Source organism: Oryctolagus cuniculus, chromosome X (genome assembly GCF_051225735.1).
Source record: "Oryctolagus cuniculus isolate XC-2025 breed Fujian yellow rabbit chromosome X, ASM5122573v1, whole genome shotgun sequence".
NCBI classification, from domain to species: domain Eukaryota; kingdom Metazoa; phylum Chordata; class Mammalia; order Lagomorpha; family Leporidae; genus Oryctolagus; species Oryctolagus cuniculus.
This window is the reverse complement of record NC_142888.1, coordinates 37,498,072-37,524,506: the sequence shown is the minus strand read 5'-3', so window position 1 is coordinate 37,524,506 and position 26,435 is coordinate 37,498,072. Positions and strand designations below refer to the sequence as shown.

General features: G+C 43.1%; 1 protein-coding gene across 7 annotated transcripts in view; it reads left to right on the top strand.

Moving 5' to 3' along the window:
- The window catches only part of PHF8 (PHD finger protein 8), a 107,492-nt gene extending 86,483 nt beyond the window's left edge, over positions 1-21,009 (top strand). For 5 of the 7 annotated variants that reach the window (XM_070067348.2, XM_070067349.2, XM_002720027.6 and 2 more), the window contains 3 exons: positions 12,216-12,325; positions 17,017-17,353; positions 18,424-21,009. In XM_070067348.2, the coding sequence (XP_069923449.1) occupies positions 12,216-12,325; positions 17,017-17,353; positions 18,424-18,512 (536 nt within the window). In that variant the 3' untranslated portion in view covers positions 18,513-21,009. The remainder of the gene's footprint in view (positions 1-12,215; positions 12,326-17,016; positions 17,354-18,423) is intronic. The other 2 variants (XM_070067350.2, XM_051827713.3) reach the window with 1 other exon arrangement.
- Positions 21,010-26,435: the final 5,426 nt, after the last annotated feature.

Sequence of the window (26,435 nt, the reverse complement as noted above, 5' to 3'; positions counted from 1 at the left end):
AGAATTATTTAGAATATAATGTTGAACTGAGTCTTAATTGGTTCCCTCCCCACAATTAGGTAACTATTAGTACTAGAACCATATTCTCACTAAGCTGAAATGCTTTCTTTTTAAAAATTTTAAAAGGATTTATTTATTTGAAAGGCAGAGTTAGAGAGAGAGAGACAGAGGCAGAGATCTTCCATCCACTGATTCACTCCCCAAATGGCTGCAATGGCTGGGGCTGGACCAGGCTGAAGCCAGGAGCCAGGAGCTTCTTCCAGGTCTCCCACATGGGTGTAGGGGCCTAAGGACTTGAGCCATCCACAGCTGCTTTCCCAGGCGCATTAGCAGGGAGCTGGATCAGTAGTGGAGCAGCTGGGACTTGAACCAGCACTCATTTGGGATGTCGGCACTGCAGGACATGGCTTTATCTCACTATGCCACAATGCCAGCCCATGAAATGCTTTCTTTACATTATCTACTAACTCATATATATCATGGACTGCTTGGGGAGCATCTACTTTGTGCCATCAATCTTTTTGTCTATTCTTGTGTGCTATCTCTCTTACGCTATGCCTATTTGTGACTTTTTAAAAAACCCTACAAAACAATAAAAGCAACCCAAAGTTGAGATGCATTTGACCTAGTAGTTAAGACACCACTTGAAATGCCTGTATTCCATATCAAACTGTCCTGGCTCTGCTCCCAACCCCAGCTTCTTGCTAATGTGTACTCTGGGAGGCAGCAGGTAATGGCTCAGTTCTTTGGATTCCTGCCACACACACGGAGACCTGGACTAAGTTCTCAGCTCTCAGCTTTGGCTAAGCACAGCCCCCACAGTTAGGGGCATTTGGGGAGTGAACAAGCTGTCAGGGGAGTAACCCCCTCCCCCCCTCCCCTCTCTGCCTCTGAAATAATTAAATTTAAAAAAAAATCTCAAAAATAGTGACTTTTAGTTATCCAGAAATAAAAGGTTGCTTCCTTAATATGAAGAAGAATGTCTATCTTAAGATCAACAGGATGAAACTATAGAGAACTGTTTTAGTTTGTGTTCATGGACTTTTGGATCTTTGAATTATCTAAAACTTTATATAAATGTATGTGTATATAAATGTATTTTCCTTGCTAGTAACATTTATCATGTTTTCTTTTTTTAAGAAAGATTTATCATCTTCTGGTTCACTCCCCAAGTGGCCTCAACAGCTGGGTCCGTGCCAGGCTGAGGCTAAAAGCCTAGAGCTCCATTTGGGTCTCTCATGTGGATGGCAGAGACTCAAGTACTTGGGCCATCTGCTGCTGCTTTCCCAGGCACATTAGCAGGGAGCTGGATTGGAAGTGGAGGAGCATAGACTCAAACTGGCACTCATATGGGGTGCTGGATTTGCAGGTGGCTGCTTAACTCTCTGTGCTACAGTACTGGCCCCAATTTACCACATTTTCAAAGTGAGTTCTTAACTCTGAAAAGGTTGACACAGTCTACTGAAGCTATTCTCATTAAAATCAAGAATAAGACAAATGTGCCCACTGCTTTTTATTTAGCATTGTTCTAAGGAAGTTCTAAACAGTTATATTAGAAATGAAGCACTAATAAGAACAATACCTTTTAAAAATTAAGAGACCAGCTGGCACCGTGGCTCACTAGGCTAATCCTCCGCCTGTGGCGCCGGCACCCCGGGTTCTAGTCCCAGTTGGGGCGCCGGATTCTGTCCCAGTTGCTCCTCTTCCAGTCTAGCTCTCTGCTGTGGCCCGGGAGTGCAGTGGAGGATGGCCCAGGTCCTTGGGCCCTGCACCTGCATGGGAGACCAGGAGGAAGCACCTGGTTCCTGGCTTCGGATTGGTGCAGTGTGCCGGCCGTAGCAGCCACTTGGCGGGTGAACCAACGGAAAAAGGAAGACCTTTCTCTCTGTCTCTCTCACTGTCTAATTCTGCCTGTCAAAAAAAAAAATTAGGGGACCAAATTATCATGATTTGAGGATTCCTCAGGGTGATAATCCTTGTCATTTTTGTGCATCATTGAATCTGTAGCACCATACATAGTACCTAGTACTTGGGAGATGTTTAATAAGTACTTGACAAGTGAAAGTAATTATATAATTGTGTAATATATATAGAAAATAGAGAAGCTGGTGCTGTGGTATAGTAGGCTAAGCCTCTGCCTGCGGTGTTGACATTCCATATGGATGCCGGTTCGTGTCCCAGCTGCTCTTCCTATCCAGCTCTCTGCTTCAGTTCTGGGGAAGCAGTGGAAGATGGAACCAGTGCTTGGGCCCCTGCACCTGAATGGGAGACCAGGAAGAAGTTCCTGGCTCCTGGCTTTGTTTTGGCCCAGCTCCAACCATTGCAGCCATTTGGGGAGTGAACCAGCACATAGAAGACATTTCTCTCTGTCTCTCCCTCTCTGTCTGTAACTCTACCTCTCAATAAATAAAATCTAAAAAAAAAAAAAAAAAGAAAATAGATATATATGACTAAAACATGTTAGAAAATACAAAGGAATGAATTAAAAACTGTTAAAAGTAATAGAATTCAATAAATTGGGTAATCATTGGATATAAACCAGATATTCAAAACTTAAGAATTATATTAGTAATAACCATAATATACTTAGAAAAAGATCCTATTGACAATAGCAATAATTTTTTAAAAATTTTATTAATAATTATATTTTTATAAGCTATATTATGACATTTCAATACATGTATACTAATCAAATCAGGGTAATCAACATTTTTCTTTCACATTACTTTATGATTGGAGGCTTTTTTCTGTTTGCTCATAAAAGTGTATACTATGTTATTATGAATTACTATCTCCTACTATATTTTGTTTATTTTTTTTAAGATTTATTCATTTATTTGAAAGAGTTACACAGAGAGAGGAGGGGCAGAGAGAGAGAGAGACGTCTTCCATCTGATGGTTCACTCCCCAGATGGCCACAAAGGCCGGAACTGTGCCGATCCAAAGCCAGAGGCAGGAGCTTCTTCTGGGTCTCCCACGCAGGTGCAAGGGCCCAAGGGCTTGGGCCATCCTCTACTGCTTTCCCAGTCCATAGCAGAGAGCTGGATAGGAAGTGGAGCAGCCGGGTCTCGAACCAGCGCCCATATGGGATGCCAACACTTCAGACCAGGGCATTAACCCACTGTGCCACAGTTCCGGCCCGTCCTACTGTGCTTTGTAACACTAAGAATTTATTCCTTCAGTTTAACTCTGATTTGATACCCATTATCCTAACTCCTTCTATCCCTACCTACCCCTCCAAGCTTCTAGTAATCAGCAGATTGAGGGGTTTTTTCAGCTTCCACATATGAGGGAGATCATGTGGCATTTGTCTTTCTGTGTCTGATTTATTTCATTTAACATGATAGCCTCGAGTTCCATCCATTTTGCTATAACTGACAGGATTCCATTATTTGTAAGATTATGTAAAATCCTCCCAAATAATAATTTAAAAACATTTTTATGAGACAGAGAACATCCCCATCTACTGGTTCACTCCCTAAATGCCTGCAACAGCTGGGTCTGGGCACGGACTGGGCTGGGGCTGAAGCTGGGAGCCAGGAATGCAATCCAGGTCTGCAACATAGGTGGTAGAAACCCAATTACTTGAACCATCATTGGTATCTCCTAGGGTCTTTGTTGATAGCATGTTGGAATTAGGAGGTACAGCCAGGAATTGAACCCACAGACATTGATATAGAATGCAGGTGTCTTTTTTATTTCCCCCAAAGAAACCTTTTATTTAATGAGTACAAATTTCATAAGTACAACTTTAGGAAAATAGTGATTCTTCCCACCCTCCCATCCCTCCACCTCTTCCCTCTCCCATTCCCATTCTCCATTAAGATTCATTTTCAATTAACTTTATACAGAGAAGACCACTATACTATACTAAGTAAAGATTTCAACAATTTGCATGCACACACACACAAAACTGTTTGAGAACAAGTTTTACAGTTAACTCTCATAATACAGCTCATTGAGGATAGAGGTCCTGCATGGAACGTTAGTGCATTTTGACTCCTATTGTTAATTTAACAGTTAACACTCTAGAGTATGATGTCAGTGAACACCCAAGGCTCTTGACATGCGCTGCCTAGGCTTTGGAAGCTTTTTGAATCCACAAACTCTATCAGTATTTAGACAAGGCCATAAGCAAAGTGCAAGTTCTTGCCTCCCTTCAGAGAAAAGTACATCCTTCTGTGGCCACTTATTTCTGCTGGGGTCTCACTCACAAAGATCCTTCATGTAGGTGAGCAGTCATCAAGATTTTGCCATATTTATCTCTTTCTTCTTTTTTTTAAAATTGTCTTTGCTTTAAAAAGCAAATACCAGATACGATTTCATTTCCACCATGTATTTCAGTATGAATGTATTTTTTTAAAGATTTATTTATTTATTTTATTTGAAAGGCAGAGTTGCAGAGAGAAGAGAGGCATAGAAAGAGAGCGAGTGAGCTTTCATCCGCTGGTCACTCCCAAATGTCCATAATGGCTGGGGCTGGGCCTGGGCCAGGCCAAAGAAAGGAGCCTGGAGCTTCATCCGAGTCTTGTCCGTGCAAGGACCCAAGTACTTTGGGGCATCTCTTGCTTTCCCAGGTGCATTAGCAAGGAGCTGGATCAGAAGGTGGAGCAGCTGGGTCTCGAATCAGCACCTATATGGGATTTTGGCATCACAGGCAGAAGCTTAACCCAATATGCCACAATGCCAGCTTCTTCAGTATGCATTTCTCTTTTTTTAAGATTTATATATTTATTTGAAAGCCAGAGTTACACAGAGAGAGAAGGAGAGGCAGAGAGAGAGAGACGTCTTCCATCTGTTGGTTCACTCCCCACGGGCCCTCAACAGCCAGAGTTGCACAGATCCAAAGCCAGGAGACAAGAGCTCCTTCCGGGTCTCCCTCGTGGGTGCAAAGTCCCAAGGACTTGAGTCATCTTTTACTGTTTTTCCACCATCCTCTACTGCTTTCCCAGGCCATGGTAGTGAGCTTGATTGGAAGTGGAGCAGCCGGAACTTGAACCAGCACCCATCTGGGACGCTGGCACTGCAGGCTGCAGCTTTACCTGCTGTGCCACAGTGCTGACCCCCAGTATGCATTTCTAAAAAATATGGACATTTTTTCACAAAACTATAAGCCTGTTATCATACATGATAAAATCAATGATTATTTGATAATTATTTGATATTTAATCCCAAGCCCATAACCAGACTTCCTACTTTGTCTGAAATGGTTATTTTTACAATGGATTTGCTTAAGTCAGCATCTAATTCAGCAGGGTCTATGTGGCATTTAACAGTCATGCCTTTTAAGTCTTTATCTAGGTTACTCCCTCCCCTTTATTGTTTCATGCTATTTATTTGTTGTAGAAACTGATACAGTTACCCTTTAGCATGTCATACCTTCTGCAATTGTCTGTTTGCTTCCATGTGATAAGGTGTTTTTTCAAGAGACTAGATCAGTTATCTTAGAAGTTTTGCTTGTTTTCTCATGGAATCATTTAATTTGTTTTTTATTCATAAACACTGGAAGCAATAAGAATGACTTGCTTGATTTTTAACTCTGACATAACTACTTCCCCAGGTGATGCTGTGAATTTCCTAATGTGTTACATCAGGAAGTTCAAAATGTCTTGCTGTCTATTACTGACACCAAAGTTAATGTTTTGTTTAGGTGGTGATTTCCTGATCTTACCATTGTAAAATTAGGTATTTCTTCTTCTTTTTTAAAAGATTTATTTATTGGGGCCAGCACTGTGGCGTAGTAGATTAAGCCACCTCCTTCGGCGCCAGCATCCCATATGGACGCTGATTTGAGACCCAGCTCCTCCACTTCTGATCTTGCTCCCTGCTAGTGGCCTGGGAAAGCAGTGGAACATGGCCCAAGTGCTTGAGCCTCTGCACCCAAATGGGAGATCCGGATGAAGCTCTTGGCTTCAGATCGGCCGACCTCCAGCTGTTGTGGCCATTTGAGGAGTGAACCAATGGATAGAAGACTTACTTTCTCTCTCCCTCCCTTCCTTTCCCCCTCCCTTCTCTCTCTTTTTAGAAAAAGATTTATTTATTTATTTCGGAGGCAGAGTTATGTAGAGAGAGAAGGCAAGTGAAGGGGAGAGAGAGAAAGATATCTCTTCCACCCGCTGGTTTAATCCCCCAATGGCCACAATGGCTGGAGCTGGGCCAGGCCAAAGTCAGGAATCAAAAACTTCTGGATCTCCCATGTAGGTGCAGGGCCTCAAGAACTTGGGCCATCTTCTGTTGCTTTCCCAGGCTCATTAGCAGGGAGTTGGAAAGGAAGTGGAACAGCTGGGTCTTGAAGTAGCACCTGTGTGGGATGCTGGCATCACAGGCAGCTAGCTGCTTTACTGGACATGCCATAGCACCAGCCCCAGAATTTTCTTCTTGAGAATGGCAAGTAATTTGGTGCTGTGTGACTATCCACTTGTCTAGAATCAGTTGTTTCATTAGAACTTGAAATTTGTGATTTTCTAATTCTGCCATTCCTTCTACATTTATTAGCTGTTTTCTTCGGTACTAAAGAGCTGCTCCTCGTCATCTGGGGCTATTTGGTTATCTTGAAATGTAGTTTCTATTGAAAAGGTGGGATGAGTAACTATTTTTGGATTCAAGGTTGTTAAGGCCCCATAAAAGAGTTATCCAAGAAGTCAGTCTTCATGAATTCAGCCTGGTTTGTAGACAAAAAAGCATACATCAACATCGATGAGACAAGGTTATATGTGCTGTGCTTGAAGTGGCTTATATAGATCATAAGTTCAGAGGAAGGAAAAGTCACTGAGACTGTAGAAGTCCTGGCGATTTCCCATAAGAGACTGATTCCAGCTTGTCTTTGAAGGAAGAGCAAGTTATGAATAGACAGGCAAAAGGGAAGGAGGTACTCCTGTCAGAGTAGATGGTTTAAATGAAGGCACAGGGAGTGAGAATGAGCTATACATATTCAGGAATTGTAATAAGAAAGCCATCTATCTGGAGAATCTTAGAGTGTGGGTGTCTCTGTCTGTTTTCTGCGGCTATAACAGAATACTACAGACTGAGTAAAAGTTTATTTGGTTCACAGTTCTGGAGGCTGGGAAGTCCATGAGCTTTGTGCTGGCTGGCATCTGGCATCATGTAGACTTTGTGCTACATCATCCCATGATGGAAGGTGCCGCATGGTGAGATCGTACAGGGGAGAGAGAAGAAAGGTCCAAACTCCCCCATTTTATAACCATCCCATTTCCACAGTGATGATCTTAATCCATTCATGACGGTTGATGACAGAATCACCTCTTAAAGGTCCCACCTCTTAATACTATCACAGGGGCAATTCAATTTCAACTTCTGGGCTGGCGCCGTGGCTCACTTGGCTAATCCTCCGCCTGCGGCGCCGGCACCCCAGGTTCTAGTCCTGGTTGGGGCGCCGGATTCTGTCCCGGTTGTTCCTCTTCCAGTCCAGCTCTCTGCTGTGGCCCGGGAGTACAGCGGAGGATGGCCCAAGTGCTTGGGCCCTGACCCCTCATGGGAGACCAGGAGGAAGCACCTGGCTCCTGGCTTCGAATTGGCACAGCGTCGGCTGCAGTGGCCATTGGGAGGCGTGAACCAACGGCAAAGGAAGACCTTTCTGTCTCTCTCTCTCACTGTCTAACTCTGCCTGTCAAAAAATAAAAAAAAAAATTTCAACTTGTGTTTTGGAGGAGACATTCAGACCATAACAGTGGGTTGGGTATATGAACAAAGTTGGGAAGATAATAGCCCAGGAGCAGAATTTGGACAACTTTAAATGCCAATTCAGGGAGGTTAACTTTGTTTATTTGTTTTTAAGGTTTATTTATTTATGTGAAAGGCAGAGTTAGAGAGAGGCAGGGGCAGAGAGAGAGAGAGAGAGATGGAGATCTTTCATCTGCTGGTTCACATCCCACATGGCTGCAAGAGCCAGCGCTGGGCATCAGGAGCCAGGAGCTTCTTCCAATTCTCCCATGTGGGTACAGGGGTCCAAGCACTTGGGCTGTCTTCATCTGCTTTCCCAGGGGCCATAGCAGAGAGCTGGATTGGAATTGGAGCACCGGGGTTTTGAATCAGCACCCATATGGGATGCTGGCACTGCAGGTGGCAGCTTTACCCGCTGCACCATAGTGGCAACCCCAACTGTTATTCTTTTTGTTTGTTTTCTTCTTTTTTTAACTTTTATTTAATAAATATAAATTTCCAAAGTACAGTTTTTGGATTACAGTGGCTTTTTCCCCCCATAACTTCCCTCCCACCCGTAACCCTCCCATTTCCCACTCCCTCTCCCATTCCATTCACATCAAGATTCATTTTCAATTATCTTTATATACAGAAGATCAATTCAGTATATACTAAGTAAAGATTGCAACAGTTTGCACCCACACAGAAACACAAAGTGTAAAGTACTGTTTGAGTACTAGTTATAGCATTAATTCACATTGAACAACACATTAAGGACAGAGATGGGGAGTAAGTGCACAGTGACACCTGTTGTTGATTTAACAGTTGACACTCTTGTTTATGGCGTCAGTAATCACCCTAGGCTCTTGTCATGAGTTACCAAGACTATGGAAGCCTCTTGAGTTCGCCAACTCTGATCTTATTTAGACAAGGCCATAGTCAAAGTGGAAGTTCTCTCCTCCCTTCAGAGAAAGGTACCTCCTTCTTTGATGGCCCATTCTTTCTACTGGGATCTCACTCACAGAGATCTTTCATTTAGGTTTTTTGTTTGTTTTTGCCAGAGTGTCTTGGCTTTCCATGCCTGAAATACTCTCATGGGCTCTTCAGCCAGATCCAAATGCCTCAAGGGCTGATTCTGAGGCTAGAGTGCTCTTTAGGACATCTGCCATTCTCTGAGTTTGCTGTGTATCCCGCTTCCCATGTTGGATTGTTCTCTCCTTTTTAATTCTATCAGTTAGTATTAGTAGACACTAGCCTTTTTTATGTGATCCCTTTGACTCTTAGTCCTATCATTATGATCAATTGTGAACCGAAACTGATCACTTTGGCTAGCAAGATGGCATTGGTACATGCCACCTTGATGGGCTTGAATTGGAATCCCCTGCCACGTTTCTAACTGTACCGTTTGGGGCAAGTCCGATTGAGCATGTCCCAAATTGTACATCTCCTTCCCTCTCTTATTCCCACTCTTATATTTAGCAGGGATAACTTTTCAGTTAAATTTAAACACCTAAGAATAATTGTGTGTTAATTAAAGAGTTCAACCAATAGTATTAAGTAGAACAAAAAAGTATACTAAAAGGGATAAAGTATTAAGTTGTTCATCGACAGGACAAGGGCTGATCGAGTCACTGTTTCTCATAGTGTCCATTTCATTTCAACAGGTTTCCTTTTTGGTGCTCAGTTAGTTGTCACTGACCAGGGAGAACATACGATATTTGTCTCTTTGGGACTGGCTTATTTCACTCAGCATGATGTTTTCCAGATTCCTCCATTTTGTTGCAAATGACTGGATTTCATTTTTTTTTTACTGCTGTATAGTATTCTATAGAGTACATATCCCAAAATTTCTTTATCCAGTCTACTGTTGATGGGCATTTAGGTTGATTCCAGGTCTTAGCTATTGTGAATTGAGCTGCAGTAAACATTAAGGTGCAGACAGATTTTTTGTTTGCCAATTTAATTTCCTTTGGGTAAAAATTCCAAGGAGTGGGATGGCTGGGTTGTATGGTAGGGTTATATTCAGGTTTCTGAGGAATCTCCAGACTGACTTCCATAGCGGCTTTACCAGTTTGCATTCCCACCAACAGTGGGTTAGTGTCCCTTTTTCCCTACATCCTCGCCAGCATCTGTTGTTGGTAGATTTCTGTATGTGAGCCATTCTAACGGGTGAGGTGAAACCTCGTTGTGGTTTTTGATTTGCATTTCCCTGATGGCTAGTGATCCTGAACATTTTTTCATGTGTCTGTTGGCCATTTGGATTTTCTTTTTTGAAAAATGTCTGTCGAGGTCCTTGGCCCATCTCTTAAGTGGGTTGTTTGTTTTGTTGTTGTGGAGTTTCTTAATCTCTTTGTAGATTCTGGTTATTAATCCTTTATCTGTTGCATAGTTTGCAAATATTTTTTCCCATTCTGTCGGTTGCCTCTTCACTTTCCTGACTGTTTCTTTTGCAGTACAGAAACTTCTCAATTTGATGCAATCCCAATAGTTAATTTTGGCTTTGACTGCCTATGTCTCCGGGGTCTTTTCCTAGAAGTCTTTGCCTGTGCCTATATCTTACAGAGTTTCTCCGATGTTCTCTAATAATTTGATGGTGTCGGGTCGTAGATTTAGATCTTTAATCCATGTTGAGTGGATTTTTGTATAAGGTAGGGCTCTTGCTTCATGCTTCTGCACATGGAAATCCAGTTTTCCCAGCACCATTTGTTGAATAGACTGTCCTTGCTCCAGGAGTTGGTTTTAGATCCTTGATCAAATATAAGTTGGCTGTAGATGTTTGGGTTGATTTCTGGTGTTTCAATTCTGTTCCATTGGTCTATCCATCTGTTTCTGTACCAGTACCATGCTGTTTTGATTACAACTGCCCTGTAGTATGTCCTGACATCTGGTATTGTGATGGCTCCAGCTTTCTTTTTGTTGTACAAGATTGCTTTAGCTATTCGAGGTCTCCTGTGCCTCCATATGAATTTCAGCATCATTTTTTCCAGATCTGAGAAGAATGTCTTTGGTATTTTGATTGGTATTGCATTGAATCTATAAATTCCTTTTGGGAGAATGGACTTTTTGATGATATTGATTCTTCCAATCCATGAGCATGGAAGATTTTCCATTTTTTTGTATCCTCTTCTGTTTCTTTCTTTAAGATTTTGTGATTCTCATCATAGAGATCTTTAACGTCCTTGGTTAAGTTTATTCCAAGATATTTGATTGTTTTTGTAGCTATTGCGAATGGGATTGATCTTAGAAGTTCTTCCTCAGCTGTGGCATTGCCTGTGTATACAAAGGCTGTTGATTTTTGTGCATTGATTTTATATCCGGCCACTTTGCCAAACTCTTCTATGAGTTCCAATAGGCTCTTGGTAGAGTTCTTTGGATCGCCTAAATAAAGAATCGTATCGTCTGCAAAGAGGGATAGTTTGACTTCTTCCTTCCCAAGTCGTATCCCTTTAATTTCTTTTTCTTGTCTGATGGCTCTGGCTCAAACTTCGAGAACTATATTGACTAGCAATGGTGAGAGTGGGCATCCCTGTCTGGTACCAGATCTCAGTGGAAATGCTTCCAACTTTTCCCCATTCAATAGGATGCTGGCCGTGGGTTTTTCATAAATTGCTTTGATTGTATTGAGGAATGTTCCTTCTGTACCCAGTTTGCTTAGAGTTTTCATCATGAAAGGGTGTTGTATTTTATCAAATGCTTTCTCTGCGTCTATTGAGATAATCATATGGTTTTTCTTCTGCAGTCTGTTAATGTGGTGTATCACATTGATTTGTGAACATTGAACCATCCCTGCATACCAGGGTTAAATCCCACTTGGTCTGGGTGGATGATCTTTCTGATGTGTTGTTGCATTCTATTAGGCAGAATTTTATTGAGGATTTTTGCATCTATGTTCATCAGGGATATTGGTCTGTAATTTTCTGTCAGTGCTGCATCTTTTTCAGGCTTAGGGATTAAGGTGATGCTGGCTTCATGGAACGAATTTGGGTGGATTCCCTCTTTTTTTGATTGTTCTGAATAGTTTGAGAAGAATTGGAGTTAGTTCTTCTTTAAATGTCTGGTAGAATTCAGCAATGAATCTGTCTGGTCCTGGGCTTTTCTTTGATGGGAGGGACTTTATTACTGATTCCATTTCTGTCTCTGTTATGGGTCTGTTTAGGTTTTCTATGTCTTCATGGTTCAATTTAGGTAGGTTGCATGTGTCCAGGAATCTATCCATTTCTGATAGCTTTCCCTGTTTGCTGGCATACAACTCTTTGTAGTAATTTCTGATGATTCTTTTTATTTCTATGGTGTCTGTTGTTACAGTCCATTTTTCATCTCTGATTTTATTGATTTGGGCCTTTCCTTTTTTTAGTTAGTTGGGCCAGTGGTGTGTTCTTTGAGTATAGGTGAGCTAGCTTTTTACCTAAATGAAAGCAAAATCTGGCTTTGAAAAAGCCAGAAGCAGTAAGGCCAATGAGATTACATTTGGGGAGCTTGGAGGTGGGGAATATATAGTTGGCATTCTAATAACTGTCTTAGAGAGTGACACCTTCTCTCATCCTGTCTCCCTGTAGCCCGTGTGACCCCAACTCTACCAAAGCAGGATCGTCCTGTTCGTGAAGGGACACGGGTAGCCTCCATCGAGACAGGCTTGGCTGCAGCAGCAGCAAAACTGGCTCAACAGGTAAGTGCTGACATCTCAGACACTAACCCTGCTACTGATTCCTATTTGACTTAGAATCTAAAACTCGGATTTTCAGGCTGATAGGATCCCACTAGTGTCTCAGTGGAGAGTGGGTAACCTTTGATCTTTATCCTTGGCAGTATCCTTGTCCCCTCCTAGATCCTTCATGTCCCAACTCATTGACAAGCTACTTCCACAAGTTACATAATTGACATGATTTAGGATGAAAGAAAATACAGGGCTGGAGAAAAACGCTTGCTGATATCACTTGCCTTTCAGATTGTATAAAAAGTCTCTCAGATGAGAAGGACCTGATCTCCCCTTTGCCCCCAGATAAAACACAAAGAGATCACTCAAATGAGTACACTCAAGTTCTTAGCCACTCAGTATTGGAATTTGGTCTGTTAGGGAGTATTCCTATCCCCTTTATTAAATATACTATTACTTTGATCTTAACCACCTGCCTCTCAAGAAAACTTTTACACACCACTTTGTCTTAAAGTGGCATTATCACTAGAATCAAATTCACCTCTTAGCATTATAGATTACAAAGTTCTTCAACATGTAGTGTGGTTCGCAAACTCTAGGAACGTTTGGAGGTGAATCTTTTGGTTCTTTCCTTGTCAACATCTTCTTAGTTCTTCATGCCGTATCCTAGCTTAGCATATTATTGAGCATCTGTGTGTCAGGTGTTTCCATGTATAATGTCTCATGTCATATGTCCAGTAGCCCTGTTCAATGGGTGGTATTTTCATCATTTTACAGGTGAAGAAAATGAGGCTCTCTTTGAATAGTCCAGGATAATGCATCCAGTAAATGGAGGAAACAAGATTCAAACTCATATCTTCTAACTTCAGATTTTATGTTTCTTGCTATTTAAATAAATAGTTAAATGTTTATATAATTTATTAATTATATCCTATTTAAATAAAATTTAATAGCATGATGTTTTCATAGTATGTTTTATGGAGCTCTTGAGTTGCTTAGAAATGTCTCAGAGGCTATTACTGGAGCCAGTAGTTACCAAGCAGGCCAGGTGGCCCTACTTTGACCAGAACATCTATCTAGTAGGTATACCCCAGTGCTATGCAAGACATACTTTGAGGAAAAGGGATTCTACTCTTTAAATATATAGTAATTAATTAAGAGTATGAACTAGTGCCTTTTAAGGAGCATACTTCTGTTTGGGTTGACCAGGGATTATCTCAAAGAAGTTTTGAAATCGGGGAGGGGTTTTACAGGATAAGCTTTTTGTAGGCAACAGAGAGGCAGTCCAGGAGAAGGGAACACCTTGGTACAACATACAAGGCCCTCTTGATTTGTCTGTAATCACCTCTCCTCCCAGCCCTTCATGCACACATCCTTTATGCCAGCCACACTGCACTATAGTACTCATAATTTACTCCGTGTTTCTAGTTGTCTCATGCATTGCACCTTTGCACAAGCTGCTCCTTCTTCCCTCTTCGATGCCTTACCTAACAACCCTCCACACCTCCTACCACCAGTTTATTTTAGTGACTTTCTTCCATGCTTCTGTAGCATTATCTCATAGTGCTTAAGATCCTAAGTGTACATCTATGTCCCTTTCTAAACTGCAGGTGCTTTAAAAGTGGGGATATATTTAATTTAACTTGGTGTCCTCACTATGGTAAGCAGATGTGTTTAGTCAGTGTTGGGTTAGTGAATGAGTGACTTTTCTAGATTGGAGACTTCATGGTACAGAATGGGATAAAATAAGAAATGTTAAAAGAGGGCCGGCGCCGCGGCTCACTAGGCTAATCCTCCGCCTAGCGGCGCCGGCACACCGGGTTCTAGTCCCGGTCGGGGCGCCGGATTCTGTCCCGGTTGCCCCTCTTCCAGGCCAGCCCTCTGCTGTGGCCCGGGAGTGCAGTGGAGGATGGCCCAGGTGCTTGGGCCCTGCACCCCATGGGAGACCAGGAAAAGCACCTGGCTCCTGGCTCCTGCCATCGGATCAGCGCGGTGCGCCGGTCGCATCGCGCTGGCCGCGGCGGCCATTGGAGGGTGAACCAATGGCAAAGGAAGACCTTTCTCTCTGTCTCTCTCTCTCACTGTCCACTCTGCCTGTCAAAAAAAAAAAAAAAAAAAAAAAGAAATGTTAAAAGAACAAATTTTGGGGCCAGCCTTCCTGTGTTTGAATCCCAGCTCTACCACTTGAGCAGGTTACTTAATTTGTTCTTGCCTCAGTTTCCTCATAGATTTTATCTTAGGATTAAATGAAGTTATATATGTACAAACTCTTAGAACAGCACTTGGTACAAAGTAAGTGCTATAGGCATGTCAGCTTTCATCATTGTCATTATGGGTTGGCTAGCTGTAAGCAGCCACACTGTGAAGATCATGAATGTCAGACAAGGGAGTTGGAAGTTGGTTGAGGACCTGCTAACAGCTTTTTCAGCAAGAGAATGAATTGGCAAGTAGTCTTTACTGTAAGGTATTCTAGTCATTTAAAGGGATATATGGATAAAAAGTATGCCTAAGATACTGGCAGCAAAGGTAGAAAAATCTAGGCTAAGTGATCTAGATATGAAGGGACAGTTTTAGAGCAAGATGAAAGAAAGGGGAAGAGAAATGTTCTTTCTGCTATGGGTAGAATAGCAGTGTGGCTGAGAGAAGAGATTCTAAAGCCACATGGCTTCAGTCTAAATCACAGTCTGGCCACTGGGGGAACTGACTTACCCTTTCTGTGCCGCAGTTCCTTCGTTCTTAAAATGCGATTATAATTCTTACTTCTTGTATTTTTATGTTTATTAATTAAATAAAGAACAGTACCTGCATGTATTACTAATATTATTATTCTTGTCCTCCAGAAATTTCTATGGTAGCCATGGACTATCAGATCTTCTGAAGGCAGGAATAGGCTCGTGTTGCCAAGGGAAGGCAAAGAAATGTAATCACTGAGGTGGTCTGTGTGGCTGTGTAGCATTTCAGAAGGTGAAGTTGTTCACATGCTCTCAGCACTACCTTTCCAGGTTCTCAGGGCTACAGATGCCCATTATGCAGGTATTCTATTCATTATACAGTGAATAGCAGCCCATGGAGCAATAGATGGATGAAATCCAAGGTATTGGGAGAAGTGACACAATTCCTTATTACTCCCTCCCATATAAAATTGAGGTTTTTAGACCCAGTGACCTGGAGGATTGTCAAGTTTTTTTTTTTTGTGAAAAGGAAAGGACCAGTGAAAGAGGGTAGATGTTGTGGTGCACTAGGTTAAACTACCAATTGGGATGCCTACATTCTATATGGGAATGCTGGTTAAGGTCCCAGCTACTCCACTTCCAATCCAGCTCCCTGCTAATGTGCCTAGGAAGCAGAGGATGATGGCTCAAGTGCTTGAATCCTTGCTCTCCATGTAGGAGACCCAGATGGAGTTCCTGGCTCCTAGGTTTGGCCTGGCCCAGCCCCAGCAGCACGGCAGCTGATGGAACCAGTGGATAGATCTCTCTATTCTCTTCTCTCTTTCTTTCCTTCTTTTTTTCCCTCTCCCTCTGTCCCCTCCCCCCTTCTCTCTGTCACTCTGTATTTCAAATAAATAAATCTTTTTATGTAAAGCACCAGTAAAATGAAGATAATACATTATAAGAGGTAAAGATAGACTGGTTTACCACTTGAATGCCACTGCATGCTATGTATTTTTTAAAAATTTATTTTTTAATTTGAAAGGCAGAGTTAGAGAGAGGAGAGATAGAGATCTTTCATCTGCTGGTTCACTCCCCAAATGGCCACAACAACCAGGACTGAGCCAGGCCAAATCTAGGAGCCAGGAGCTTTTTCTGGGTCTCCCACATGTGTGCAGGGGCCTAATCACTTGGGCCATCCTCCATTATTTCCAAGGCACATTAGCAGGGAGCTGGATCAGAAGTGAAGCAGCCAGGACACAAACTGTTGCCCATATGGGATGCCAGTGCTGCAGGCTGGGGCTTTAACCCACCGAGCCACAGTGCTAGCCCCCATGCTATGTATTTTTATATTGTTAATTTATTTAATCTTTCCCACAACTTTGAAAAGCAGATATTATTTTAGCCATTTTATAGGTGAAGCAGCTGAGATTCAGAAAAATTAGTAACTTTGACAAAGATCCAATTTATGGAGTGTAAGCCTTGATTATCCCAAAACTAATAGTTCTACTCCCCAGATATTTGATTTTGAGAAGTTCACAGGGTGTATCTTTAGATAGACCTGGTTAAATACTGACACTAACTACTTCAACTGTGAGGCTTTTGGCTCAAATTACTTAATATCCCTGCACCTCAGTTATCTCATCTGTAAAGTGAGGGTTCTTCATTCTTAGGGCTGTTCTGAGTATTTAAATAAGATAAAATGTCTACTGTGCCTTAGCTCCTAGTGTAAATTTGGTTGTTGTTAGAAATGTTCACCATCAACTCACTAGTGACAAAGCTAGGACGAAAGTCCAAGTCTCCAAATTCATCTACAGTTCTCTTGCCAGTGTACTGATCAGTGGTAGTGATGACTTAAGGATGGATGGTACCAAAGAGATCACTTCAGGTACTGGAAGGATTTGTGTTGTGGTGTATATGCTGGCTAGACTTGGTGGGGATGGGAGGTGGGTGATGGGTTGCAGAACCATATCATTCTCTAGTTCTTTTCCTGGGAAATTTTCTTCTTTGCTCCAGTCCTAAATCTCTGCTCTCACTTGGTTTGTGTTTCAGGAGTTACAGAAGGCCCAAAAGAAGAAATACATCAAGAAGAAACCTTTGCTAAAGGAGGTAGAACAACCTCGACCTCAAGACTCCAATATCAGTGTGACAGTACCAGCCCCAACTCTGGCTGCTGTTCCCCAGCTTCCCACCTCTTCTTCACCCCTGCCTCCTCCTGAACCCAAACAAGAGGCTCTGTCAGGAAGTCTTGCTGACCATGAGTATACTGCTCGTCCCAATGCTTTTGGCATGGCCCAGGCAAACCGCAGCACCACACCCATGGCCCCCGGCGTCTTCTTGACCCAGCGGCGCCCTTCAGTTGGCTCCCAGAGCAATCAGACAGGACAAGGTACAACTACCATATTGTTGAAGAACTGAGAGGGATCTCAGGGCCACCTGCTCTAAACCCTAGGTGTTCTAGTAGATGAGAACATCAGGGAGGGATGCTGAAGGCCAATCTAAGGTGCTTGTACTAATCTTAATCTCATGGGCCATGGAGAGACGTTGACTGATTTTAAGCAGAGACAAGATCAAGTTTGGCTTTAGAAACATCCTTCTAGTAGGCAGATTAGAGGGTAGATGGGAGGTGGGAATTCTAGGAAGGAGACACATAGGAGGGTATTCAAAATGTTCATGGAAAATGTGTATTATGATATACATAATACACATGGGGTCTCTGCCTATATGACCTCAGCAATAGCTACTCAGTATTTCTCAAGGTAGCACATTCCATCCTTACCATCAAATTAGTTAGCCTTGATCTTTATGCACCAATATAAACTATATTTTAATTCCATATTCCATAAAGTTTTTGAACTGCCCTTGTATCCAGGTTCAGGCAGAAGTGAAGAAAAGCTGGGACTAAATGGAGAGGGAGGGGATAAACTGATGGAGAGGGTCAGATGGAACCAGGGAGGAGATTTGATGTGAGGGGGAGAGAAACAGGCAAGAAACAGGGTTCAAGCCCTCTCTTCCCTCACATTGATCCTCAAAGCTGGGTCCCTAGAGTGTGCAGATCAAGGATTCTGAAATTGGTGTAATGTTGGGTGGTAAGAATATGGGTGAGCTATAATCATTAAGCAGACACTTGTCTAATCCTGGTGGGCAAAATGAGATGACATGGAAGCACATTTACTTCCTTGCAGAATTTTAAAAGGAAAACAGGAAAACAAAACGTACAGACTATAAGCAGGGTGTCTGTGTCTGTATCTGCATCAGGAGGTCAAAGGAGGAAGAACCAGGGCATGTGGTCTTGGATGGAAATGATTAAAGAGGGCTTCTTGCCCATTATGGTTGAAGGATGAGGAGGCTTGGTGAGCAAAGAGAGGAGGGGAGGTGACCTGAGGATAGTTGGTGCTAGAGTTGCTGCTGACACCCTCCCTTGCCATATCCCTTGCTTACTTTTCCCTTCCCCCACAGGAAAGCGTCCCAAAAAGGGCCTGGCCACAGCAAAACAGAGACTCGGCCGTATCCTGAAAATCCACAGAAATGGCAAACTACTTCTGTGAGCTTCCTTGTGTTCCAGCTCTCACCCCTACACCCCCATTGCCTTCTCTGTTGTCAACTGTCGGGGCACTCCTGGATCTTATCTGCCCTGGACAAGGTGCTGAGGTGCACTGTCCTGCTTTCTTTGGACTGACCAAAGGCACGGACTCCCCCCACAGACCCCGTCCTCCAGCTGCTCCCAACTCCTTCTCCATTTCCACTGGATCATCCTGCCGCCTTCTCTCCATACCCTGAGTAGCAGGAAAATGGGAAAGGTCTCCAGCTGACCAGAACCACTTTTCTCCTTTTCCAGCCCAGGTCCCTTTTACCTGCCTTGTCTGTCCTTTACTCTTGGCCCCCATCCCCACCCTGCCCCAGAGTTGGATGGTAGGAGGCAGAGAGGCATGAAGAAAGAGAACCTGGGCCCTCCCTATTTCTCTGGCCATGAAGTGGGAGGTCCCAGTACTCAATACTTTGTGCAACTCAAGCCCTTTATCCAGAAGCCTGTCCATTCTGCCTTCGTCTTCCTCCCAATCCAGTGGATGTGCCCCACCTCCAAACTTGTTCCTGAGAGAAGGCTATGGTGTCTGCCCCCTCTTGCCAAAACTTTGTGGAAATAAAGAGGAGGGCCTAGTGTCTTTCGTACTGCCCCACTGTGGGCCATTTCCAGAGGTAGCCTAGAAAGGCTGACTTCACTTATCCTTGGGAGGAAAAGAGATTCCTGTCACTTTTAAGTGGGGAGAGAACAGACACCCAAGCTGTTGACCATTGACTTTGTGGCCCATTGGAAGAAGCTACTTTTGGCTGGCTACATTTGAAGCCCCTCGTGCCAGGTAAGCTCCAGGGATTTGCCTGGACTTTGAGATCCTGCAGAACATTATCCACGTGGCTGTGGTCGGGCCCCAGCAGATGAAAACCATCTCCCAGAAACCTGAAAGCACCTGCCACTGAAGCACATAACCTTGGCCCTCCAACCTGTTTCTTCCACCTATACCACCGAGCCCAGCCTGGACCTTCCAGACAGGGTGCGGCAGGACAACCCATCCCTGGGAACCTCTATGCTTCTTTCCTCACCTGAGGTCTCAGTCTGAAGAAAACTTCAGGTTTCACATTTTCAATCCTGGGCTTTTGCACTTCCAGGCCACAGGTCAACTCGACGTTCAAGCAAAGTACAGATGGGCCACTGCTGACCCTAGGCCCAGAAGAGACATTCAGATGTGAAGAAGCAGACCATCTGATGATGATCCTCCCTTCCCCCTTCTTTCCTGCGTGGATTGTCTGCATTGTCCAGACAGTGCCCCCACCTCCCTCCTGTCTTGTCTCATTGGCAATCTGGACTTGATGGAGAATCCCCTGCCCCTCCATTTTGGCACTTCCCAAATGGAGTGTATCCTTGATCTTTACCCTTCACTCCAACCTCACCCCAGCTTGCTCAGTGCTTCTGGGGAATTGAACAGCTACCATGCAGGCCACAGGGAATTTGTGAGGCTTCCTTTGTGTTCTTTGTGTCTCCAGTTTGTCTTTCTTTTCTCCATAGCCCCTCCTCTACTCTCCTTCCTTGGAATCAGGGGTCCCTTAGTCCATTTGCTTTTTCTACCTTGGGGACCCCAGGGGCCAAGCAGTCCTCCATCTAGTCACACCAAAGGCAAAAAGCCTGGCTACCTCCCCCTTAGCACTTGAGGTCCTATTTCCCTCCCCTCTGTTTCTACCCAGCTTTGCTTGTCTTGGGGATTTCAAGGGAGCAGAGAATAGTGAGGGGAGGGCAGGAGAAACCTCTGTCCCTGTGTAGGCGACTGCCTGACTAGGCGCTGGCTGCTGTAACCAATACCAGGTCCCCAGCCCTTTGCCCGTTAACACCTACTCTTGATCTTTCAAAGGCAGCTAATTGCTAGCAAATTCCCCTGATTCCAGGCCTCTTTCCCTTTGTTTCTTTGTTAGTTTCTGTGGAGCTGAAACCCAGCCTCCATTTGACTGGGTTTTATTTAGTTTAGTTGGATTCTCATAGCCTCCTGTTTGTTGTTTTGTGTTGTTTCCAATGAAAAGCAAGTTTACCCTCAGAGTTACGCTTTTCCAAAGAGGCTGGTGTTTTTTGTTTTTGTTTTTAATGTTTCAGGTTCTAAGTGAAGTGAGTTGAGGAGGAGGTTGGGAGTTGGTAGTAACCAAGGTTTAGAACATGGTGAGATAGTTACCTCTGATCTCCAATCCCCAGCAGAGAGCTGAGGGTTAGATAGGGGGCAGGGAGAGAGGATTTCTATTCACCTTTAATATATTTTTACAGACAAAGCAAACAATTTAAAAACAAGCCCACCGCTTCTGTACATGTCTAAATATATTTTTAGAAGTGGGTAGGATTGTGAATTTCTGATGCAGGGCCTTTTTATAAATAGGTTAGAGTAGTATCATCCAGACTTCTCGTTTTTTTTTTCCCCTGTTTTTTTCTTATGTTGTGTTACTAATGTAATTTATATTTTTTTTAGATTCTCCCTTTCCTATAGAGATAAAAGTGATTTATCTTGGCAATTGCTTTGCTTGGCATTCTTTTCTTTTCTTTTCTTTTTTTGTTTTGATTTGTTTTTGTTGGTGGTAATGTGGTGTGGGGTCCAGGAGTTCCGCCTTCTACCTTCTCGTTGTATTCTTTTTGTCTTTCAGCAAATTGTCACTAGGCACTTCTGGTGCCCAGCCTTGTGCCTGGTGTGGGAAGGGGACAGGATCCCTGCCCTTAGGAGGGACACAGTTCACACACTCGAAACAGATAACCAGAAGTATAGTGGGCAGAAAAGAAAGGGTGCAACAATTCAGAGGGACTTAAAAGTTCAGTGGAGAGACTTTCCATAGCTTCCATGAAGAAGCTGTTTATACTGACTGTGCTTGTGTCTTCTTTTTGTGAATGTGGGATAACATACATATATATATATATATATATATATATATATATATATATGTATATGTATGTGTATATATATATATATGGACTCATTTCATCCTCACCAACATCCTCATCCTGCCAGTGAGGGAACAGGCAAAGCAACCTTCCAGCATCGCATATAAAAGAAGTTCTGGGGCCAGCCTGGATCTAGAATGTTTGTTTTTTTCATAGAATGCAAATTCTTTTTATTCTTAAGATTTTATTTATTTATTTATTTGAAAGGCAGAGTTATGGGGGGGCTGCTGGGGGGATATCTTCCATCCACTGGTTTACTCCCGAAATGGCCACAGCAGTCAAGGCTAGGCCAATCCAAAGCCAGGATTCAGAAACACCATTTGGGTCTCCCATGTGGGTGGCAGTGGCCCAAGCACTTGGGCCATCTTCTGCTTTTTCTGACATATTCACAGGGAGCTGGATCAGAAGTGGAACAGCAGAACCTGAGCTGGCAGCCACATGGGGTGCCAGCATTATAGGCAGCAGTTTAACCTGCTGTGCCACAATGCTGGCCCCAGAGTCTGTGTTCTTATTACTGTATTCCACCACATCTCACTGATAACTGCTATCATTTATCAAGTGCCTTTAGGGTGCCAGTTTAGGGCTAGTTTAATCCTCACTGACAACCTCATGAAATAATTAGCCTTGTTTTACAGTTAAGGAGACAAACTTGCCAGCATCTTCCTGGTTCCAAAGCTCATGTTTGTTGTTTTTTCCCCTTTACCATGCCCAAAAACCTTTTGAAGCTCAAGCACCCCTGGATGTCTATTCAGCACCTGTTGCATGCAAGGTACAGAATTAAGAGTTGTGTCCAGAGGACTATCCTGAGAATACAGTTTGGAACCTAATTTCAAATTCACCACCACTTTGACACTATGTGACCCTGAGTACCTGTTAAAGAAACCCTATCTAAGATGTCTTGAAAATTCTACTTCGGGGGTCTGGAGTGAAGCAGTCTGAGTCTGGCACCTACTGGTTAAATCATCTCCAGTTCTCAATCTGAGTCTCAGTATTAGCCAGGATTTGGGTAGAGAAGATTCATGTCTGGGGCACAAGGAACTACATCTCTTGATAGAAAGGCAACAGGAAAGCAGAGGGATTTCATAGCCTTTCCAGAAATGATAGGCTAGGTTTTTTATGTCACCAACTCCCAGCCTATTCTGTGAAGGGACAAAGCACCAGCCTCAGGTTAGAGGATAACCTAGAGTCTTAGTCACCTTACTTCTCAGTCCAGGCAGGAGATGCCAGCAGATCAGAGGCTGCTTTCTAACTCTGGGAGGGGAGCAAGGCACCCAGCGCCATTATTCCCTTTTTCCAGTATGGAGTGAAAAAGTATATAGAAAAAAATTACACAAGAGCTTTCCATCTCAATGAGTAATTTGGGAGCATGTTTTGTGTAGCTAAAATAGAATGCCATAGACTGGGTAAGTCATAAAGAAAAGAGGTTTCTTTTGGCTCGTGAGCATGGAGGCTAGGAAGTACAAGGTCAGGTGACCTCATCTGGCAAGTGCCACATGCTGCTTCACCTCATGATGGAAAAGTAGGAGAGGAATATGTGCAAGAGGGGCACGTGTGACAGGAGATGCCAGCTTTATAATAACCCACTGTTGCTAGAACTAATCCAGTCTCAAGAACTAACCCATTATCTAGAGAAAGAATCATTTCTTGAGGATTGTGTTCCCATGACCCATTCACCACCCAAAGGCCCACATTCCAACGCCACTGCATTGACAACCAAATTTCAACATGAGTTTTGAGAGAGACAAACCACATCCAAACCAGAGCAGAGAGAGGGCTCTCTGGGTCTACATTTGCCAACTTTAATTATCTCAGCTAAGAAGCCCTCTAGAGGCTTGATTTTCCCTGAACTTTCTGAATGCTATAAATTCCCAAACTGAATCCTCTAGCCCTGACTTGCCCTGGGTACAGATCTCCATTTTTGCTTGCTCACATAGTGTACCCTGCCTAAACTAAACAGCCCCTCCATTAGGACCCTGTTCACACCAAGTTGACTGAAAAGATACTTGCGCTCCAATAAGTTGTGTAGAGAAGAGCACCAGATGGTAGAGCATAGTGGTAGAGATGAAAATGGCATATTGGACAGGGAATCCATCTTAAGGAAGCAGGTAATTTAGGGAAGGCTTCCTGTCAGATGATGCCTGAACTGAAAAATGAAAAGTAATTAGGAGAGGCAGTGGGAAGAATGTTCCATACCAAGGCCATAGCATGAATAAAAATAGGTGGAGAAAGAGATGAAGAGAAGGACAAGCAATTTGGTGTAAGTGCAGCCTTGACTCACTGAGAAGGAGGGGGTGGGGCTTATGTAGAATCTCCAGGAGGAAAGGTGTATTTTGAGAAGGTATGTGATTATAATTAATTAGGTCTTTAATATTTATTTCAAAACCCCAGATAATGGAGGACTGGAGTCCTATTTAATGGCAGAGAGCAGTAAAGAGTTTTAAACAGAAAACTTATTTTAAAAAATTAGTTATTTGAAAGAGGAAGAGAGAGCACTTCCATTCACTGGTTCGTTCACTCCCCAAATGACCACAACAGCCAGGGCTGGGCCAGGCTGAATCCAGGAGCTTTATCCGGGTCACCCATATGGATGCAGGGGCCCAAGAACTTGGGCAAACTGCTGCTGCTGCTCCAGGCACATTAGCAGGGAGCTGGATCAGAAGTGGATCAGCTGGGACTCCAACTGCCACCCATGTAAGTTTCTGGCATCACAGGCAGTGATTTTACCCACTATGCCACAGCACCAGCTCCAACTTACTTTTAAAAAGGATCTCTTTGGGGGAGAGATTGAAGCCAGGGAGGCTAGTGTGGAAGTTACAGAAAGATGGGGAGGGCACCATCTTATAATTGCTCCCATCGAAAGCCACTTCACTAGGAACCCTTTACCCAGCTGTCTCGTCAAATGGTGACTTTGTCCTATTTCTACATCTCATAAGGGGTGGAAATCCAAGCCATTTCCAGAAGGTAAAACAATGGAGTCAGCCACTCAGAACCCAAAGTAAAGAAGATGGACTCCTGTATCCCCCTTTCAGTTTTTAAACTCAAAGCAGTTCATTTTACCGTAGAACCAACCATAATGCCACCTCTCATCACTGGATGTGGTAGGAGAGATAAAATAATCATTTTATATTCTCAGAGGCCAGCGCCTTTCCCTACATTCTATTTCCATTCTGTCATATACAACCTATCAGGAGTACCTCCCTACAGTTCTATTTTCTTCTCCTGCTTTTTTAAAGAACATTCCATGGCCTTCCTTTGCTTTTTACAACCCAAGATTTCAAGGTTTTCCAAAACCTGACCCAACATAGACAGTGGACTCTTGTGGAAAGTGGATGTGTTTGGGAGTTGAAAACATCAGTGATTCAATTTCGGTTCTGCCACTTATGCTATCTTGAGCTGGTTGCTTCATATCTCCTTGCCTCAATTTTGCCATCTGTAAAATTAAGACATAATCCCTACATCATAAGGTTGTCAGCTACATGAGGAAGGTGCTGTTTAAAGAACAAAGGGAGGTGGCTGAATCTATTGGTGTGGTGGTCCTTAAATTCCTGTAGTGAAAATACAAATTTGTGACAGAGTTGTTGAAAGATGCCAGTTCAGTATCAGTGGCTCAGTTCTACAGTGACTTATCACAGACTCTCATGTCAGGCCCCGTGCATACCATTGATCTTCAGGAAGCATGTGCTTTAGTATGCAGCGATGAAAACCCAAGTACAGCATATTGGGATTAATACTGTGTCGCTAATGAGTACAAGGTGCCACGGGAGAATGAAGTAGGGAGACCCAACCCATTCTGCAAAGTAGGAAAGTATTCTGGAAAGATTTTAACACCTGAGTTGAGTTTCAAAGCATTTACCAGAGAAGGGAAGTTGGAAAAATTCCAAGCAGGAGGGACAGCAAAAGTCAGATGTCCTGAAGCATCCTCATATGTGAATCAAACTACAAGCCCTTGAGTTGAGCTAGATCTCAGTCTGAAGTAGCGAGGCATATCGGGATGAAGCTGAAGAGGCCAACAGGGCCTGGAACATGGAGGTCAGATTTATCTTTCAGAATGTTCTCTTTGGGGATCCTTGGGGTTATAAAGACCAAAGTGGGTTAGAAACCAGCGTGAAGGCTGGTTGTGAGTTTCTGATTAATATGTAACGGAGGTCTAACGAGTGTGAAGATACCAGAAATGTTAATCCACATCCTTTAATTTTGTCTTTAACATTTTACTATGAACATTTTCAAACATTCAGAAAGTCAAAGTAACTCTACCATGAACACCCATATATCCACCACCCAGATTCCATAACTACCATTTTACTACAATGGATTTTATCAGATATGTTTATGCATCGACCCATCTTTATTTTATGCACTTCATAATTATATGTGGGTATACATTCCTTTGAAGACTTCAGAATCCATGCCATTTACTAGAGTTCAATGTGATTCTTTTTTAAGGTAAAATATTCATACAATGTAATAAATGTGCACATCTTAAGAGTATAATTTCATGTGTTTAAACAAATGTATACACCTCTAGCTCATGCCCGTGTCAAGATATGAACATAACCATCCACTCAGTTCCCATTAGTCCCTTCCCAGTCCCTCACAGCCTTCCTCCCTCCTAGAGCAAGACTTGAGTTTGAAGGGGTAGAATTTAGAACGCATGAAAATAGAAAGATGCTCCAGGTGGAACTTGGCTGGCTCCATCTCCAGCAAAGGCATGGAGGCAGATGACTAGGAGGAGGGATACACAAGCAGTAATAAACAAGCATGGATGCCCTTGAACCTCTTTCTCTTGCTACTGAGCCTCATCTTTATGGCTTAATGCAAGAAATAGTGGAGCAGGGAGGAGCCAAGTGGAAGGATTGTCAGACCCTCAAGAACTGATGGTCTTGTAGAGGAAACAGAGTCACAATTTTAACAAATGTTGAGTATCACATTGTACCAGGATCAGTGATACAACTGAGGAAGGGATGAAATGTGAGGCAAAGCAACATGAAGATGCCATAAGGGTTTG